This window comes from Bidens hawaiensis, unplaced genomic scaffold (genome assembly GCF_021521415.1).
Source record: "Bidens hawaiensis isolate Kalapana, Puna unplaced genomic scaffold, B.hawaiensis_p1.1 tig00028119_1, whole genome shotgun sequence".
Taxonomy (NCBI): domain Eukaryota; kingdom Viridiplantae; phylum Streptophyta; class Magnoliopsida; order Asterales; family Asteraceae; genus Bidens; species Bidens hawaiensis.
The window spans coordinates 215,496-237,886 of NW_027494580.1; the positions used below are offsets into that span (position 1 = coordinate 215,496).

Here is a 22,391-nt window from a genome sequence, read left to right on the forward strand (position 1 = left end):
GTAATCTTTTCTTAAATTTTAATAGTTGAGGGGAAAATAGTCAATTTGTCAAATCCAGAACCTTTTGCTTATTTCAAAAAATGCCTTTAAAAATAAACTTGAAAACCCGAATCATGTTTAAAATTCTAACTTCCATACTTTTGACATTTTAAAGTCAACACTTTGAACCCATAACAAATTTGACGATAAATCTATTTTGTATCCTCAAACTTTTAAAAATACTCAAAATTTTGACCTAAATGTAGTTAATTTGTACCAAACAATCTATTTACCAACTTACGACCCATCAAATCAAATTTAACTTCCACAAAAAACCCAAAACAATTTTCATTTGAGAAAATGATTTGTTGTTAAATTTGGGAATTCACAAAGTATTTTGAAATATATAGTAAAATAGTATGTTAATATTAATATTTATAAAAATGTATAGATATTATATAAATATAGTGTAAAATGAAAGTGAATAATTATTGATTTATTACATATATTAGAGTATATTAGTTTTGGAGGGAAAAAATTGCTAGAATTAACCAAAACATGACAAGTATCCCCATTTATTTTACTTTATTAGAATAGGTAGATGTTGTTAAATTTAATATAAAACATCAAAAAATAAAAAAAATAAAAATTGTTTGCTATTTTTTAACATTTTTTTACTAACTTTTATATGTGTTTTCAGAAGAGAGAAAAAATTATATTTATATTTATATTTTTATAAACTTTAATTTTGTACCACAAGTTTCAAACTTTAATTAAAACATGTGGTTAAAAATGAGTTTATAGAGTTTTCACAACCAGTGGTGTAACATCCAAGAAAATCCCATAATTATTTTGGACTAAAAATGTCAACTTTGAAAGTTGAAGGATTTAAAAATATTCATAAGACGAGTAATGGGAAAAATGAGATAAGAAAAATAAAGATATCTCATGTTAAGGAAATGAGAAAATTCCATCCCACATGAAAAGATGGAAGAAAATGAAAGCATTCCATATGGGTATAGATAATAAAGGAAACTTTCATCCCACATGGAAAGAAGAAAAAAAATTGGAAGCTCTTTATGAGGAAGAGAGTTTCCATAGTAATATTCTTATGTGGTAACCATTCTCCATAGTCCTAGCGGAGGGTGCGAAGCACCCGAAGCGCACGGACTTGGACTCGGACACGGACTCGGGCGATGGGCGTAATGTGGCGTTTTGATGGCGCACTTTACACTTCGCACGCTCGCATCTTCGTATAAGGGTCCCTTTAGTATTTTTGAAAAATGAAAGTATGACCAAGAAGTGACAAGTTATCAAAGACAAAGGACTAAAAGTGAAAATCTGATTCCAGGAGCCCATCGCGCTACGTGATGAGCCCAGGAGCGAGGCCATCGCGCTACGCGATGGGGTTATATAATCATCAGACATGTGTCGCGACAGGGAGACACGTGGCAGACGCTAAGGCTGAGTCAGCATAACACGTGTCATTCCCTGACATGGCGCTACGCGATGACCAAGCAAAAGGGACCATCGGCACTACGCGATGGATCCCAAAATCAGCTATAAAAGGGAAGGGGTATGGCACATTCATTTCACACCTCAAATCACACTTTCTTACAGATTGTTAGTCTCGGTTTGCGTGCCGGTCTCATGGAACGTGCCAAGCTCCGAAGCGCTGACGGTTTAAGCTCTAGAACGTGTGACGAGTGAATCATCAGGAGGATGCTAATCGAGCTAACGGATAGAAGTATGGTTGTTTAATTAACTAAATTTAGTGGAATTAGATGACTACTTTCATTTGTGTGATTGCATGTTAGAAGAGTTGAAGGATGATGTTACGAGAACACGGTGAAAACGGTGAAGAAATCGAAGCTAAAACGAGAGAGATATAGGGAAAACAAGAAACCGAAAACAAGCTCCACCGTGGCCCACGTGGACCACGGTCCAACAGGAACAAGGAAGCAGAACTCACTGTACTGTGTCATGAGTATAGGACCGTGGCCCCACGGTCTGGACTGTGGACCACGGTCCGGTCGTAACTACCGGCGGTCTTAGTCTTTAATAGGCCGTTTTGGCTGAACTTTTGATCTATCTTTCAATTGGGACTACTTGGAGACGATTGGTGGAGGCTAAAACATTAATTTGGGTGTTGGTAATCATTAGTTTATGTCTTTGATTCGTATGATTGAGACAATTGAAAGTATGATGATCCATCAAACCATGAGTGGCTAACTCCATTGGTGATCATCTTGGATGTAAGGTTTAATTGATACACTTGTTATGCTTTGATTTCTAGAATAATAACTTTGCAATGTTTGTCTAGTTATTATGGTGTTTGATTAATTGATTGTAAATTGTTGCTTGTATTTGATCATAATCTAAACCATACGTTCTTGGTGCCATTGGCAATCGAGATATCATGGAAGGAATTAGGGTTGAATATTAGTTAATTGATTATCGGGTAACAACCTTGAGTTTTATTAATCCAAGTACTTAGTTCCCTTTTATCACAAACAAGTAATCAAACATGAACTATCTCTATGTAGCTCTTTCTAGTAAGCATGAACATTAGTGTTGATTGAAACCTGAAATCTAAGATGATCGGTTTCGTTTAATCAGTTTACAAATCTCAATAGTTGTTTTGCAAGTGTCTTATTTTATTTTAGTTAATCTAAAAACCAAAAAATCAAATCTGAATTTACTTTTATATAATTTTAGTTTAATTACATTTTCTGATAAAGCTACTGGTAAACACGCATTCCACAAACTCTCTGTGTTCGACACCCACTTACTGCTATCTATTTAGTTGTAATTGGTTTATTTTTGAGTGAGTCTTCGACCTCACGTCAACGCGAAATAGAATAGAATTGCTCCTCGATCAATCATAGGCAACTAACTCCAAATACCGGTGTAAGGTAGGGGTTCTGCCTAAATATTATTTTATTATTATCTTATATGGCTTAGACCACAGTCAGAGGTATAGCCCAAACCTTGATCATAATTATGTTTACAAGAGCTTTATAAATATAAAGGTTATAGCTAAAATAATGTTTCTTCATGATTAGGAAACATAAGCTTTTACATACAAGAAGATATAGTAGTTTCTTCAAAATTAAGCAACATTATATGCAAGAGATATAGTTTTCTTCACAACTAAGAAACGTAAGATTTTACATACCGAAGTTATAGTCATTTAATGTTTCTTCTTGAAGAATAACCTATCAATAGACGTTTCTTCATAAAGAAGAAACTCGGCACATGATTTGTAAAGAAATGAAAAGACTACGGGTTTAAATCTTTTATTCAAAAAAATGATCAGTCAAGGTTTAAAGCTATCAAAACTAGACTAAAGGTCTGTAGCTGGATCAAGAGACGATCCGGGTATTTATACAAACCTATTTCATTATAGATCAATCATCATTCATTCATAAAAGTTATCAAACGAGATCACCACATCATTCAGAATATACAATCACAGGTGAATACGTTAAACCTTTTACAGTTAGTCATAAGATAAATGGGTTGTTAAGTGTGGGGATGTGACGAGTGAATCGTCAGGAGGATGTTAATCGAGCTAACGGATAGAAGTATGGTTGTTTAATTAACTAAATTTAGTGGAATTATATGACTACTGTCATTTGTGTGATTGTAGGTTAAAAGAGTTGAAGGATGATGTTACGAGAACACGGGTGAAAATAGTGAATAAATTGGAGCTAAAACGAGAGAGATATAAGGAAAACAAGAAACCGGAAACAAGCTCCACCGTGGCCCACGTGGACCACGGTCCAACAGGAACAAGGAAACAGAACTCACTGTACTGTGTCATGAGTATAGGACCGTGGCCCACGGTCTGGACTGTGGACCACGGTCCGGTCGTAACTACCGGCGGTCTTAGTCTTTAATAGGCCGTTTTGGCTGAACTTTTGATCTATCTTTCAATTGGGACTACTTGGAGACGATTGGTGGAGGCTAAAACATTAATTTGGGTATTGGTAATCATTAGTTTATGTCTTTGATTCGTATGATTGAGACAATTGAAAGTATGATGATCCATCAAACCATGAGTGGCTAACTCCATTGGTGATCATCTTGGATGTAAGGTTTAATTGATACACTTGTTATGCTTTGATTTCTAGAATAATAACTTTGCAATGTTTCTCTAGTTATTATGGTGTTTGATTAATTGATTGTAAATTGTTGCTTGTATTTGATCATAATCTAAACCATACGTTCTTGGTGCCATTGGCAATCGAGATATCATGGAAGGAATTAGGGTTGAATATTAGTTAATTGATTATCGGGTAACAACCTTGAGTTTTATTAATCCAAGTACTTAGTTCCCTTTTATCACAAACAAGTAATCAAACATGAACTATCTCTATGTAGCTCTTTCTAGTAAGCATGAACATTAGTGTTGATTGAAACCTGAAATCTAAGATGATCGGTTTCGTTTAATCAGTTTACAAATCTCAATAGTTGTTTTGCAAGTGTCTTATTTTATTTTAGTTAATCTAAAAACCAAAAAATCAAATCTGAATTTACTTTTATATAATTTTAGTTTAATTACATTTTCTGATAAAGCTACTGGTAAACACGCATTCCACAAACTCTCTGTGTTCGACACCCACTTACTGCTATCTATTTAGTTGTAATTGGTTTATTTTTGAGTGAGTCTTCGACCTCACGTCAACGCGAAATAGAATAGAATTGCTCCTCGATCAATCATAGGCAACTAACTCCAAATACCGGTGTAAGGTAGGGGTTCTGCCTAAATATTATTTTATTATTATCTTATATGGCTTAGACCACAGTCAGAGGTATAGCCCAAACCTTGATCATAATTATGTTTACAAGAGCTTTATAAATATAAAGGTTATAGCTAAAATAATGTTTCTTCATGATTAGGAAACATAAGCTTTTACATACAAGAAGATATAGTAGTTTCTTCAAAATTAAGCAACATTATATGCAAGAGATATAGTTTTCTTCACAACTAAGAAACGTAAGATTTTACATACCGAAGTTATAGTCATTTAATGTTTCTTCTTGAAGAATAACCTATCAATAGACGTTTCTTCATAAAGAAGAAACTCGGCACATGATTTGTAAAGAAATGAAAAGACTACGGGTTTAAATCTTTTATTCAAAAAAATGATCAGTCAAGGTTTAAAGCTATCAAAACTAGACTAAAGGTCTGTAGCTGGATCAAGAGACGATCCGGGTATTTATACAAACCTATTTCATTATAGATCAATCATCATTCATTCATAAAAGTTATCAAACGAGATCACCACATCATTCAGAATATACAATCACAGGTGAATACGTTAAACCTTTTACAGTTAGTCATAAGATAAATGGGTTGTTAAGTGTGGGGATGTGACGAGTGAATCGTCAGGAGGATGTTAATCGAGCTAACGGATAGAAGTATGGTTGTTTAATTAACTAAATTTAGTGGAATTATATGACTACTGTCATTTGTGTGATTGTAGGTTAAAAGAGTTGAAGGATGATGTTACGAGAACACGGGTGAAAATAGTGAATAAATTGGAGCTAAAACGAGAGAGATATAAGGAAAACAAGAAACCGGAAACAAGCTCCACCGTGGCCCACGTGGACCACGGTCCAACAGGAACAAGGAAACAGAACTCACTGTACTGTGTCATGAGTATAGGACCGTGGCCCACGGTCTGGACTGTGGACCACGGTCCGGTCGTAACTACCGGCGGTCTTAGTCTTTAATAGGCCGTTTTGGCTGAACTTTTGATCTATCTTTCAATTGGGACTACTTGGAGACGATTGGTGGAGGCTAAAACATTAATTTGGGTATTGGTAATCATTAGTTTATGTCTTTGATTCGTATGATTGAGACAATTGAAAGTATGATGATCCATCAAACCATGAGTGGCTAACTCCATTGGTGATCATCTTGGATGTAAGGTTTAATTGATACACTTGTTATGCTTTGATTTCTAGAATAATAACTTTGCAATGTTTCTCTAGTTATTATGGTGTTTGATTAATTGATTGTAAATTGTTGCTTGTATTTGATCATAATCTAAACCATACGTTCTTGGTGCCATTGGCAATCGAGATATCATGGAAGGAATTAGGGTTGAATATTAGTTAATTGATTATCGGGTAACAACCTTGAGTTTTATTAATCCAAGTACTTAGTTCCCTTTTATCACAAACAAGTAATCAAACATGAACTATCTCTATGTAGCTCTTTCTAGTAAGCATGAACATTAGTGTTGATTGAAACCTGAAATCTAAGATGATCGGTTTCGTTTAATCAGTTTACAAATCTCAATAGTTGTTTTGCAAGTGTCTTATTTTATTTTAGTTAATCTAAAAACCAAAAAATCAAATCTGAATTTACTTTTATATAATTTTAGTTTAATTACATTTTCTGATAAAGCTACTGGTAAACACGCATTCCACAAACTCTCTGTGTTCGACACCCACTTACTGCTATCTATTTAGTTGTAATTGGTTTATTTTTGAGTGAGTCTTCGACCTCACGTCAACGCGAAATAGAATAGAATTGCTCCTCGATCAATCATAGGCAACTAACTCCAAATACCGGTGTAAGGTAGGGGTTCTGCCTAAATATTATTTTATTATTATCTTATATGGCTTAGACCACAGTCAGAGGTATAGCCCAAACCTTGATCATAATTATGTTTACAAGAGCTTTATAAATATAAAGGTTATAGCTAAAATAATGTTTCTTCATGATTAGGAAACATAAGCTTTTACATACAAGAAGATATAGTAGTTTCTTCAAAATTAAGCAACATTATATGCAAGAGATATAGTTTTCTTCACAACTAAGAAACGTAAGATTTTACATACCGAAGTTATAGTCATTTAATGTTTCTTCTTGAAGAATAACCTATCAATAGACGTTTCTTCATAAAGAAGAAACTCGGCACATGATTTGTAAAGAAATGAAAAGACTACGGGTTTAAATCTTTTATTCAAAAAAATGATCAGTCAAGGTTTAAAGCTATCAAAACTAGACTAAAGGTCTGTAGCTGGATCAAGAGACGATCCGGGTATTTATACAAACCTATTTCATTATAGATCAATCATCATTCATTCATAAAAGTTATCAAACGAGATCACCACATCATTCAGAATATACAATCACAGGTGAATACGTTAAACCTTTTACAGTTAGTCATAAGATAAATGGGTTGTTAAGTGTGGGGATGTGACGAGTGAATCGTCAGGAGGATGTTAATCGAGCTAACGGATAGAAGTATGGTTGTTTAATTAACTAAATTTAGTGGAATTATATGACTACTGTCATTTGTGTGATTGTAGGTTAAAAGAGTTGAAGGATGATGTTACGAGAACACGGGTGAAAATAGTGAATAAATTGGAGCTAAAACGAGAGAGATATAAGGAAAACAAGAAACCGGAAACAAGCTCCACCGTGGCCCACGTGGACCACGGTCCAACAGGAACAAGGAAACAGAACTCACTGTACTGTGTCATGAGTATAGGACCGTGGCCCACGGTCTGGACTGTGGACCACGGTCCGGTCGTAACTACCGGCGGTCTTAGTCTTTAATAGGCCGTTTTGGCTGAACTTTTGATCTATCTTTCAATTGGGACTACTTGGAGACGATTGGTGGAGGCTAAAACATTAATTTGGGTGTTGGTAATCATTAGTTTATGTCTTTGATTCGTATGATTGAGACAATTGAAAGTATGATGATCCATCAAACCATGAGTGGCTAACTCCATTGGTGATCATCTTGGATGTAAGGTTTAATTGATACACTTGTTATGCTTTGATTTCTAGAATAATAACTTTGCAATGTTTGTCTAGTTATTATGGTGTTTGATTAATTGATTGTAAATTGTTGCTTGTATTTGATCATAATCTAAACCATACGTTCTTGGTGCCATTGGCAATCGAGATATCATGGAAGGAATTAGGGTTGAATATTAGTTAATTGATTATCGGGTAACAACCTTGAGTTTTATTAATCCAAGTACTTAGTTCCCTTTTATCACAAACAAGTAATCAAACATGAACTATCTCTATGTAGCTCTTTCTAGTAAGCATGAACATTAGTGTTGATTGAAACCTGAAATCTAAGATGATCGGTTTCGTTTAATCAGTTTACAAATCTCAATAGTTGTTTTGCAAGTGTCTTATTTTATTTTAGTTAATCTAAAAACCAAAAATCAAATCTGAATTTACTTTTATATAATTTTAGTTTAATTACATTTTCTGATAAAGCTACTGGTAAACACGCATTCCACAAACTCTCTGTGTTCGACACCCACTTACTGCTATCTATTTAGTTGTAATTGGTTTATTTTTGAGTGAGTCTTCGACCTCACGTCAACGCGAAATAGAATAGAATTGCTCCTCGATCAATCATAGGCAACTAACTCCAAATACCGGTGTAAGGTAGGGGTTCTGCCTAAATATTATTTTATTATTATCTTATATGGCTTAGACCACAGTCAGAGGTATAGCCCAAACCTTGATCATAATTATGTTTACAAGAGCTTTATAAATATAAAGGTTATAGCTAAAATAATGTTTCTTCATGATTAGGAAACATAAGCTTTTACATACAAGAAGATATAGTAGTTTCTTCAAAATTAAGCAACATTATATGCAAGAGATATAGTTTTCTTCACAACTAAGAAACGTAAGATTTTACATACCGAAGTTATAGTCATTTAATGTTTCTTCTTGAAGAATAACCTATCAATAGACGTTTCTTCATAAAGAAGAAACTCGGCACATGATTTGTAAAGAAATGAAAAGACTACGGGTTTAAATCTTTTATTCAAAAAAATGATCAGTCAAGGTTTAAAGCTATCAAAGCTAGACTAAAGGTCTGTAGCTGGATCAAGAGACGATCCGGGTATTTATACAAACCTATTTCATTATAGATCAATCATCATTCATTCATAAAAGTTATCAAACGAGATCACCACATCATTCAGAATATACAATCACAGGTGAATACGTTAAACCTTTTACAGTTAGTCATAAGATAAATGGGTTGTTAAGTGTGGGGATGTGACGAGTGAATCGTCAGGAGGATGTTAATCGAGCTAACGGATAGAAGTATGGTTGTTTAATTAACTAAATTTAGTGGAATTATATGACTACTGTCATTTGTGTGATTGTAGGTTAAAAGAGTTGAAGGATGATGTTACGAGAACACGGGTGAAAATAGTGAATAAATTGGAGCTAAAACGAGAGAGATATAAGGAAAACAAGAAACCGGAAACAAGCTCCACCGTGGCCCACGTGGACCACGGTCCAACAGGAACAAGGAAACAGAACTCACTGTACTGTGTCATGAGTATAGGACCGTGGCCCACGGTCTGGACTGTGGACCACGGTCCGGTCGTAACTACCGGCGGTCTTAGTCTTTAATAGGCCGTTTTGGCTGAACTTTTGATCTATCTTTCAATTGGGACTACTTGGAGACGATTGGTGGAGGCTAAAACATTAATTTGGGTATTGGTAATCATTAGTTTATGTCTTTGATTCGTATGATTGAGACAATTGAAAGTATGATGATCCATCAAACCATGAGTGGCTAACTCCATTGGTGATCATCTTGGATGTAAGGTTTAATTGATACACTTGTTATGCTTTGATTTCTAGAATAATAACTTTGCAATGTTTCTCTAGTTATTATGGTGTTTGATTAATTGATTGTAAATTGTTGCTTGTATTTGATCATAATCTAAACCATACGTTCTTGGTGCCATTGGCAATCGAGATATCATGGAAGGAATTAGGGTTGAATATTAGTTAATTGATTATCGGGTAACAACCTTGAGTTTTATTAATCCAAGTACTTAGTTCCCTTTTATCACAAACAAGTAATCAAACATGAACTATCTCTATGTAGCTCTTTCTAGTAAGCATGAACATTAGTGTTGATTGAAACCTGAAATCTAAGATGATCGGTTTCGTTTAATCAGTTTACAAATCTCAATAGTTGTTTTGCAAGTGTCTTATTTTATTTTAGTTAATCTAAAAACCAAAAAATCAAATCTGAATTTACTTTTATATAATTTTAGTTTAATTACATTTTCTGATAAAGCTACTGGTAAACACGCATTCCACAAACTCTCTGTGTTCGACACCCACTTACTGCTATCTATTTAGTTGTAATTGGTTTATTTTTGAGTGAGTCTTCGACCTCACGTCAACGCGAAATAGAATAGAATTGCTCCTCGATCAATCATAGGCAACTAACTCCAAATACCGGTGTAAGGTAGGGGTTCTGCCTAAATATTATTTTATTATTATCTTATATGGCTTAGACCACAGTCAGAGGTATAGCCCAAACCTTGATCATAATTATGTTTACAAGAGCTTTATAAATATAAAGGTTATAGCTAAAATAATGTTTCTTCATGATTAGGAAACATAAGCTTTTACATACAAGAAGATATAGTAGTTTCTTCAAAATTAAGCAACATTATATGCAAGAGATATAGTTTTCTTCACAACTAAGAAACGTAAGATTTTACATACCGAAGTTATAGTCATTTAATGTTTCTTCTTGAAGAATAACCTATCAATAGACGTTTCTTCATAAAGAAGAAACTCGGCACATGATTTGTAAAGAAATGAAAAGACTACGGGTTTAAATCTTTTATTCAAAAAAATGATCAGTCAAGGTTTAAAGCTATCAAAACTAGACTAAAGGTCTGTAGCTGGATCAAGAGACGATCCGGGTATTTATACAAACCTATTTCATTATAGATCAATCATCATTCATTCATAAAAGTTATCAAACGAGATCACCACATCATTCAGAATATACAATCACAGGTGAATACGTTAAACCTTTTACAGTTAGTCATAAGATAAATGGGTTGTTAAGTGTGGGGATGTGACGAGTGAATCGTCAGGAGGATGTTAATCGAGCTAACGGATAGAAGTATGGTTGTTTAATTAACTAAATTTAGTGGAATTATATGACTACTGTCATTTGTGTGATTGTAGGTTAAAAGAGTTGAAGGATGATGTTACGAGAACACGGGTGAAAATAGTGAATAAATTGGAGCTAAAACGAGAGAGATATAAGGAAAACAAGAAACCGGAAACAAGCTCCACCGTGGCCCACGTGGACCACGGTCCAACAGGAACAAGGAAACAGAACTCACTGTACTGTGTCATGAGTATAGGACCGTGGCCCACGGTCTGGACTGTGGACCACGGTCCGGTCGTAACTACCGGCGGTCTTAGTCTTTAATAGGCCGTTTTGGCTGAACTTTTGATCTATCTTTCAATTGGGACTACTTGGAGACGATTGGTGGAGGCTAAAACATTAATTTGGGTATTGGTAATCATTAGTTTATGTCTTTGATTCGTATGATTGAGACAATTGAAAGTATGATGATCCATCAAACCATGAGTGGCTAACTCCATTGGTGATCATCTTGGATGTAAGGTTTAATTGATACACTTGTTATGCTTTGATTTCTAGAATAATAACTTTGCAATGTTTCTCTAGTTATTATGGTGTTTGATTAATTGATTGTAAATTGTTGCTTGTATTTGATCATAATCTAAACCATACGTTCTTGGTGCCATTGGCAATCGAGATATCATGGAAGGAATTAGGGTTGAATATTAGTTAATTGATTATCGGGTAACAACCTTGAGTTTTATTAATCCAAGTACTTAGTTCCCTTTTATCACAAACAAGTAATCAAACATGAACTATGTCTATGTAGCTCTTTCTAGTAAGCATGAACATTAGTGTTGATTGAAACCTGAAATCTAAGATGATCGGTTTCGTTTAATCAGTTTACAAATCTCAATAGTTGTTTTGCAAGTGTCTTATTTTATTTTAGTTAATCTAAAAACCAAACAATCAAATATGAATTTACTTTTATATAATTTTAGTTTAATTTCATTTTCTGATAAAGCTACTGGTAACACGCATTCCACAAACTCTCTGTGTTCGACACCCACTTACTGCTATCTATTTAGTTGTAATTGGTTTATTTTTGAGTGAGTCTTCGACCTCACGTCAAATTTTGGCGCCGTTGCCGGGGAGTAGTGCGCAACGTGTGTTATTTTTGTAGTTTTTGTTTAAATGTTATTGTCAGTTTTTCACGGGTTGTGCTAGTGTGCAGGTACTTATAGGTATATGCATACATGACGCTCTCGGTCTTCATCACCGTTAGCTTTTGATCCTGAAATTGAGAGAAATTTTCGTCAGAATCGGATTCTTCAAAGGGAAAACAAGATTATTGGGTCACCAAGCACACAAATTCGAACAACTGACACCACAATCATGGCTTCGGAACAAACTTTACTTCCAATTCCGCCACCCATCAATCCAGAAAACCCAACATCCACTGTACCCATTACCACTACCAGTTCAACAAGTGAACCTACTTCAACCGTGTTTAGCTTTTAATCACCAGCTAACCTTCCGCCCTTGACCAACTTTGTAAGGCCCCGTTCCCGGTAACGCTACTTTGGTGTTGGATTTACTCATAAACACAGTTCTAAAATCAGAGTTAATTAAAACTTTTGCGGAATAGTTAAAACTTCATGCATTACATTACAAAACATCGAATCTTGTCTTAACAAAAGTTAACTTGTCTTAAAGCATCACATAAAATAAATAGCACGTGAATCTTCTTTTTCGATGCCAGTCTTCACTTCGTTGCCACGTGCCTCCCCTCAAGCAACCTGCCGCATTTTATTTACCTGCGTGTATACTAAAAGTCAGCTATGCTGAGTGAGTTCTAGTTTAACAGTTACAGGATTATTCTTACACGTTATTTTATATACTCATTCTTACACGTTCTTTCGTTACGTACAAGTGTTACTCAGTACTATTCTTACATTATTCTTACATAGCATACAATTATTCTTACATTCTTGCACAGATATTTAAGGGTCTGCCACCGGAATTCTTGCACAGATATTATAAGGATCTGCCACCCTAATTCTTGCACAGATATTATAAGGGTCTGCCACACGAATTCTTGCGTCGATATCTTAGAGTCGGCCACTCTATTCTTCCCCAGGTATTAGAAGGCCTGCCACCCTGACTCTTACATTATATTCATATTCGTATTAATCATATTTAGTTATCAAACTAAACACATACAATTCTTACCACATTCTTTCATTCTTGCATTAGGTATTAACCTTCATCATATATGTATTTTTATAGTCTTACAAGTATGCACACAGCCCCGAAATTATTTCAAAGAGAAATGGGGCTAGAACTCACCTGAAGACGATTCCTCTCTGAGTTTATTGTAATTTCCTTCTTTAACTGAGCTCGGCTAACTGTGTGACAAGTTAGGAGTATCAATTACTACTTCTTACATTTAAATTAATGAAACCCTCAACTAACAGGGGTCCGGGGGTAGCACCCCTAGTAGGGTCCAAGGGGCAGAGCCCTTGGATGGGGTCAAGCTGCCAGGTCAGCTTGGAAAAATTTTATTTTCATTAATAGTCCTTTACAAAAAATGCATCAGAAAATGAATCGCATGAAATTTCGCATGGCCATTTCACATGGAATTTCGCATGGCCATTTCGCATGGCCATTTCGCTTCGCATGCGATTTCGCTTCGCATAGCATGCGATTCGAAATCTCTGCCTTTCTCCGTTTTTACCATTTTAAAGCCATTTTCCCCGAGACTCTTCCTTAGGACCCGATTTGACCCTTTTTGTGGGTTTTGGGTTGTACCAACTTTGTATACCCGTGTTTTATTAGGGTCCGAACATCACCTTTTTGTTCTACAACACACTCGTGAGGTAATAACTCACCAAGTTTATGTTTTTCTTACATCTTACAACCTGATCTATTGTTCTATCAGTTTGCATGTCGAACTCAACCACAAAACTTAACCTTTTAAACTAAAACTCACATGTTTCTCTCGGTCTGGTTCGGATCTGGACAACCCGAGGATCTAATGGTGTTTCTTGTTGTTGGATGGCGTTTATACACTAGATTTTTCCTTCTTTAGCTCGGATTTGGATTCGGGTTTTAGAGAGAACGTATGTGTGTGTGCTTGAGTGTATGTGTTGTGAAAGGAAAGAAATGGTGAAAAAGGTGGAGGGGTTGGGTTTATATAAGGGGCTATGGGCCCCACAACCCACTCACAATCCCAAATCCAAGTTTTACCCAAACATTTACACGCACAATCAAATTAACGACACACACGCAATACAAAACTTTTGGTTTAGTTATTACTCCCAAAATACGGATATTACAAACTTCATGCCTATTCAAGGATAATCATCAAATTCACCACAACAATCTCCTTTTCACTCTCAACAACATCCACTCTACAGCCAACGACCATACACATTTCCCCAAGACCCACCCATAACCCATATTTCTCCGGGTCCTAGATTGGGCTCGCATTTGTTTGGTGGGCCACGTTATGGAGATAATATTGAAGGGTATGAAGAGTATGAAGAGGGATATTCAAGTGGAGTTGATGGGAATCAATTAAGAATTCAAGGGCAATTTGGGTATGTACCCGAACAACAACCGCAACAACAAATGCAACAATGGGGTGGACCTCCAATTATTTAAGAACAACCATAACAACCGCAACTATTGCAACAAGTTCCACAACAACCAAATCCCCAACCACAATTTCAACAATATGCCCAACAAAGGCCCATTTATCGGTCAATGGGCCAACCGAGAGTACCATTGGGGGTACCAAGACGGCATGCAGAAAAAATGGCTAGGGGAATTGAAGCTCACTTTAGACCGGTCATCACCAATAACCCATCTCCGGTGGTTATTCCTCAAAATAAAAATGGAAGAACGTTTGAGGTTAGAACCAATGCTCTCCAAAGTTTACCAAAGTATAAGGGTCTAGCAACGGAAGAACCTTATTTTCATTTGGGGGCATATGATTGGATTTGCAACACGATCGGGGGTCAAGGTTTCTCACCGGATGAGGTTAAGTTGGTTCTATTTCAATTTTTGTTAGAAGATAAGGCGAAGAGATGGTTTTACACATTGCCTTTCGCATCAATTTACACTTGGGCCGAGATGCAACAAAGATTTTTGGAAGAGTTTTACACGGCCCAAAAGACTAATGATGCAAGAAGAAGTTGGAGAACTTTTCTACAACAATCGGGTGAGATGTTTCATGAAGCATTTGAGCGGTTTAATATGATGATCAAGAATTGTCCTCACCATGTTATAGCTCTTTGGGAGTTGTTAAATGCGTTTCATGAGGGGTTGAATGCGGAAGATGAGAGAGATTTAATGTCAATCACAAATGGTACATTTGGTACCAATTATGAACAAGATGATTGGGCATTCTTGGAGCAAATGTCAGTCACATAAAAGAGAAAGGCTCAAACCGCAAGAGTAGAAAGACCGGCTATCACAAGACCATAAGTGCATGCGGTTAACAATGAAGAACCTCAAAGTTCTATTCAAGTATATGATGTGTGCATAAGTTGTAATGGGCTGGGACATGCTAGTGATGCGTGTCCAGGTGTGGAAGGGCAAGTTGAAGAGGTAAATGCAATTTAAGGCCAAGGAGGTGGTAATCGGAATTATAACATGAACTCAAATACTTACCACCCCGGGTTGAGAAATCATCCAAATTTTCGCTATGAAAATCAAGCAACTCAACTCAATCCTAATTCTCAAGGAACTTCTCAAACCCACTTTCTTCCTCGTCAACAATACTTCAATCAAGGAAATGCTCAAAGTGGGAATAACCAAGGATATCAAAGAAGTCAAAGTCAATTTCAAGGAATAGGTGGTAATCAAAGTGGGTCTTCGGGTCAAGGTTCATCGAGTGGAAATGAAGTGATGGACATGTTAAAGTTGACGCAACAAGACATGCTGAAAAGGAATCAACTTGATGAAGCCCGAATGCAAAAGGATGAAGTTCATGACAAGGCCATCCAATCATTGACCACACTAATGGGTCAACTTGCAACCGAAGTGGCAGAATTGAAGAAAAACAAAGGTCAATTGCCAAGTGACACTAAGGTAATCCTTCTCATAACTCATATCGTAATATTCCTTTTAATCATGTTAGTGTGTTGAGAAGTGGTAAAGAGTATAAGGCCAATTTGTCACCGGGTTTGGTTGATGGGGAAGTGGAGGATATCACGGGTAAGGAAAGTGATGATGAAGAAGTTGAAACCAATAAGCCCACTAAACATGTCACATTTGAGAAACCATTACAAGTTTCGGGTCAAGCCTCAAATTTAAATGATAAAAACAAGGAAGTGGAATCAAATGTAGTTCCATTTCCTTCGGCTTTGCTTGACCCGGGAAAGCAAACTGTAATTTTAAAACGGGGTCCTCAAAAGGAGGAAATGTGGGAAGTGTTTAAACAGGTAAAAGTGAATTTATCTTTACTTGAAGCAATAAAACAAGTGCCCGCATATGCAAAGTTTTTGAAAGAGTTATGCACTCAAAAGAGGCAACAAAAAGTGCCTAAGCGGGTGGATTTAACCGAGCGGGTAAGTGCGGTTTTAAAAGGAGACCTCCCTCCTAAGCTTCAAGATCCGAGAACACCCTTAATTAATATTCAAGTGGGTGATTTTCAAATGTCTATGGTGTTATTGGATCTTGGGGCCGGAGTGAGCATTCTTCCGGGGGGGGGGGGGGGGTTATATGACTAATATGACTTTGGTCCTTTGAAACGTGTGGAGACCACAGTTGTATTGACCGATTTATCTCATAAACTTCCCCGTGGAATCGTTTGAGATGTAATTGTGAAGGTAGAGGATTTCTATTATCCTGTGGATTTTTTGGTTTTGGATTATTCATCAGGTGACTCAAGTCAACAACAAAATGTTATCTTGGACATTTTTGAACACATATGAGATGTAATTGGTTTTGGATTTATCTCATAAACTTCCCCGTCCATTCTTGAACACGACCCATGCAATCATTGGTTGTAGATATGGTACCGTTGACATGGCATTTGGTAATCGGAAAATGCGTTTAAATGTTTTTACTAATGTTGCTAATTCTTTGAGTGGTGAAGAATGTTTTTTGGCAGATGTGGTGGATCAGTGTAATCCTCATGAATATAATGAGGATTGTGTAGAGGCTTGTATTTGTGATGATTCTGAACAGGTACACGTGTGTGCTTTGCGGATGGAGGAACACAAACAAGATGCTTTAGCTTTGCAAGAGGGAAGACCACCATGGACACATCAATGGGAAAGTTTGCCAAAGGAAATCAACTCGGATACAAAACCATCTTTGGAGTGTCCACCAAAGATTTAAAAGGTATTAGTCCTTCTATTGTTATGCATAAAATAATTACATGAGGAGGCTAAACCAATAAGGGAGACTCAAAGAAGATTGAACCCGAATTTGCGGGAAGTGGTGAAAAAATAGGTGATAAAGTGGTTGGATGCAAGGATCATTTATCCCATTTCAGACAGCTCATGGGTGAGCCCGACATACCAAGAAATCCGGTATCCAGGTAATAACAGATGATAAAGGTGAACAAATCGCCACCCGACCGGTAACCGGGCGACGAGTGTGCATCGATTATAGGAAATTAAATACCGCCACCTCAAAAGACCATTTTCCATTACCATTCATTGATCAAATAATTGAAAAACTTTTGGGTCAAAAGTATTATTGTTTTTTGGATGGGTATTCGGGATATAATCAAATTGCAATCCATCCCGATGACCAACACAAAACTACTTTTACTTGTCCATACGACACCTTTGCTTTTAGAAGGATGCCATTTGGGTTGTGTAATGCCCCGACCACTTTTCCAAAATGCATGATGAGCATATTTTCAGACATGGTCGGGGATTCACTTGAGGTTTTTGTGGATGACTTTTCCATTTTTGGTTCAACTTTTGAGTCTTGTCTCACTGATTTAGAAAAGTATTAAAACGATGTGTTGAGACAAACTTGGTGTTAAGTTGGGAGAAAAGTCATTTCATGGTACAAGAAGGTATTGTGTTGGGTCATGTGGTTTCAAGTAGGGGGGATGGAAGTTGATCAAGCAAAGATTAGAGTAATTGCATCTTTGCCACCCCCGAAAAATGTCAAAGGGGTGAGATCGTTTTTGGGACATGCCGGGTTCTATAGGAGATTCATTAAAGGTTTTAGTGCAATTTCAAAACCTTTATGTAATCTTTTATTGAAGGATGTCCCCTTTGAGTTTACTAATGAATGTTTGCAAGTGTTTGACAGTTTGAAGGAGAAGTTAGTGCAAGCCCTAACTTTACAATCACCGGTTTGGTCAAAACCGTTTGAGATTATGTGTGATGTAGTGATAGTACGGTTGGAGCAGTTTTGGGAAAAAGAGTGGATAAGAAACCGTTGGTGATTTATTATGCAAGCAAAACTTTATCTGAGGCACAATTGAACTACACCACTTCCGAAAAGGAGTTGCTTGTGGTGGTGTATGCCTTAGATAATTTTCGTTCGTATATTTTGGGAAATAAAGTTGTAGTGTATTCGGATCATAGTGCGGTTCGACATTTAATAGAAAAGAAAGATGCAAAGCTGCGTTTGATTCGATGGGTGTTATTATTGCAATAGTTTGATCTTGAAATCCGTGACAAGAAGGGATGTGAGAATGTAGTAGCGGATCACTTGTTGCGAATTACACTAGAAGGAGTTGATGATCCGATAGAGATAAACGAGAAAGTTCGGAATGAACAGTTGCTTTTTGTTTCAACCGCACCGTGGTATGCTCACTATGTTAATTATTTGGCCACGGGTGCAATTCCGGAATATTGTTCCAAGAAAAGGAGGCAACAATTCATGGCCCAAGTCAAGCAATACATTTGGGATGAACCGGATCTTTTCAAGGTTGGAGCCGACCAATTTGTTAGAAGATGTGTACCCGAGAATGAAGTGTAAGAGATTTTGAAACACGCACATTCGTCGGCACGTGGGGGCCATTTTAGTGGTTCTAAAACGGGATATAAGGTACTTATATGTGGGTTTTATTGGCCAACGATTTTTAAGGATGCTAATGAATATGCTCTGCATTGTTTAAATTGCCAAAGAAGGGGGGATATTAAAAAGGAATGAAATGCCTTTACAACCCATTGTGGTTGTTGACATTTTTGATGTGTGGGGCATAGATTTCATGGGCCTGTTTCCAAACTCATGCGGGTACCTTTACATTCTTTTTGCGGTTGATTATGTGTCAAAGTGGGTCGAAGCGGTTGCAACAAGAACTACTGATCATTCCGTGGTGTGTAAGTTTGTTCAATCCAACATTTTCTCAAGATTTGGGATTCCTAGAGTTATCATAAGTGATGGTGGATCGCATTTCAAGAACTTTGCATCTGGAAAATTGTTTAAGCGTTATGGTGTTAATAACCGAATTGCAACGCCTTATCATCCTCAAACAAGTGGCCAAGTTGAAGTTTCTAATCGACAAATTAAAGAAATCTTAATGAAGACGGTTTGGGTTGATAGAAAAGATTGGTCGATTATGTTGGATGATGCATTGTGGGCTTATCGCACGGCCTACAAGACACCGATTGGTATCACTCCTTATCTGTTGGTGTATGGGAAGGGTTGTCATTTGCCAATGGAAGTAGCTCATCGGGCGTTATGGGCAATTAAAAATGTCAATATGGATTACAATGAAGCCGGTGAGTTGAGGAAGTTGAAATTGAACGAGTTGGAAGAAATCCGGGATGAGGTGTATGAATGTGCTTCGAATTACAAAGAGAAATTGAAGAGGGTGCATGATGCTAAGATACGGAAACGAACATTTGAGGTTGGGTAAAAAGTGTGGCTTTATAATTTAAGACTCAAATTGTTTTTCGGAAAGCTTAAAAGCAAATGGATGGGCCCGTATGTCATCACAAGAGTCGGTAGGTTTGGTGATGTGGAGATTGAAGACCCGCAAGGTCAAAGTAAACAAGTTGTGAATGGACATCGCCTCAAGCCATACCTAGAAGGGAAGGATGTGAATATGCTTGAAAATGACAAGGTGAGTTTCCTCTTAAGCTCACCGGATGGTTCCATCGCATAAAGGTCTAGGTATGTTGTATAGTGTAAATAGCTTTTGTTAAAATTTATTTTTAAAATTACCTTTCTTGTTGAGAGTGTGTTCGAGTCAAGTGTGGGGAAATTCTTAGGAATTTCTTTACCGAGTTGAGGAAAACTCGGGATTTTCATAGGGGGTAGGGTAATTTTTATTTTTGTTTTGTAAATGCTTCCGGTTTATTTCTTACTTTTGAATTGTGAAAAAAAAAATGTAGGTACACCGTGGACCACGGTGTTGACCGTGGCCCACGGTCAACTCAATGTAGGCCACGGTGCATCGAGATCCCACAGTACGGTGTCTTCTGTCCACTTTGGTTCAGTTCAACCGTGGACCAAGGTGTAGACCGTGGCCCACGGTCAGGCTCGTTTAAATTGTTGACCTTGGTCAACCATGGACCACAGTTCGCACCGTGGCCCATGGTGCGGCGCTTCCTAGTGCACTTCGACGGGCTATGAAGGTAACAATAGAGTTTTAATCTTTATTTTACATCACATATTAGCTAGTTATCCTACCAACCACTTTCTCCATCTTCATAAACTCTCTTTAACCCTATTTCCACCATTACATCTCTCTCAATTAACCATCAAAACCTTAGATTGTTAAACCTACTGTGAGGGGATTTGTGAAAGGATCACCCTAGTTCCTTTCATTCCTAAGTTTTATTCCGATTGTGAAGGTTTGGGTTCCGAAAATTTCAAAGATTTTGGGGGTTTCTTGTTTTTTTGTGAAAAAAATACTCAGTTAGCATCTTAAACAAACAACAAAGGTATGTTCTTTGTCAACTCTTTGAATACATGGCAACAACTGTTATGGTAGTATTGATTTGAGCATACACACTTGATTGTTAGTTGTAATGGTTATACATTGTAGTTGTGGATAATAGGTAAATGCTTGAAATTTATGATTTTACATTGAAAAGCTGAAAAATTAAGTGTTTATTGGAGTTTTGAGATATTGGTGAAGTGAATAATGAGTTGATTATCCACAACTATGGAAACGAGCAAGTGTGGGGAGGAACATATTGAATTAACTTGGTTTGTTTTTGGTGATTTATGTGTGTAGATGGAAGAACTTCAGATAAAGAAAAGGGAAAGGCTACAACAACTAGTGGCCGGGCTGCTCAAGCCAAGAGACAACGGTTGCGAGAGGAACAAGAACAAGTGCGAGTGGCAATTCCAAAACCCGACTGGAGAGGTGGGGTATTGTCGAGTTAAGCTGCAGAATGGCAACCGGAGTTGTTTAGAGATAAGCTGAGCAGTTTGAGAGAGAGGATGGAAGCGTTTATGTGTGAGAAAGAAGTGACAGATGCAGGTTTTGAAGCGTTTGGCGTGTTTAAAATATTTGAACCATTAGGGTGGGAAGCTGCCCTTCAATATTATGATGGAGAGAGCACTACGTTGTATGATAGGGAGATTGAGGAATGGGTATTTACCTTGAGGTGCCCACCATTTAAGAAGGGTTCATGTAACGCCCGCAAATTTTCGTTAAAAGGATCTATGTGTTGTAGAGTTTGTATTTTTACTGAGACTTGATCTGGCCTTCCTCAGGGACCTCTTTGTCTTTCTTGTAAAATTTTTATAACATAAACCCTAACTTGCTTCCATCCTCCTAATCTCCGATCGGCTGCCATGGGAGGGTCTCCTCCTCGATTTACGTGCAGGTTTTAGCCATTCTCCGGCCTCCCGAGTCTAATTCAAGGTCGGTTCTATCATCATACAACTCTTTTTCACCATTAAAACCTTTGTTGAACATGTTAGGGTTGAGTTTTGATTATAACAATTTCTGACAGATTCGTACTCGTTTATTGCTCGGTCTGTAACTCGATGAAAATATATTGTTTTTGATCGATTCTTGTTTCTATGATATTCTACTTTGAGTCTAGTTTCCAGAAAGGTATAATACGTAATTTTTGGACGAGATTTGAATACTTTTTATGATTTTATAAGATCGAGTGTCAAAGCTGATGCGGGATGACGGATTCTGGTCTGTCTTCCCGACATCATAACCCTTTTTTGACAAGTCTAAATTGGTTGGTTCCACTTCTGGAAGTTAATATTTTGAGTTAGGAACCAAACCCAATTGGAATCGTTTAATTTGGCTGGGTAATGAATTTTATAAAAATAAAACCATTTTGTTGCGCACTGAAATAGCTGCACATACCTTTCTGTTTTGGAGGAATTTTTATGATTTTGTGTCCACTAGAAAAATATAATAAAAATATTTTTATAAACTTAAGATATTTATGCAACTCTGGTAAAAATTTAATAATTTAATTCCATGGTTTTCCTATGTAATAAAATACATCTTTGTATGCTAAAATCTGCATGTTATATTCGTTATTGATCGATAAGTTCGTTTTAGGCTTAACCGGTGGCTGCCTTTTCTCACAT

General features: G+C 36.7%; 1 protein-coding gene across 1 annotated transcript; it reads left to right on the top strand.

Moving 5' to 3' along the window:
* Positions 1 to 19,029: 19,029 nt before the first annotated feature.
* LOC143576434 (uncharacterized) lies at positions 19,030 to 21,255 on the top strand. The gene is made up of 4 exons (XM_077060522.1): positions 19,030 to 19,314; positions 19,405 to 19,692; positions 19,783 to 19,944; positions 21,064 to 21,255. The coding sequence occupies exons 1-4, from the start codon at positions 19,030 to 19,032 to the stop codon at positions 21,253 to 21,255; spliced, it is 927 nt and encodes a 308-aa protein (XP_076916637.1).
* Positions 21,256 to 22,391: the final 1,136 nt, after the last annotated feature.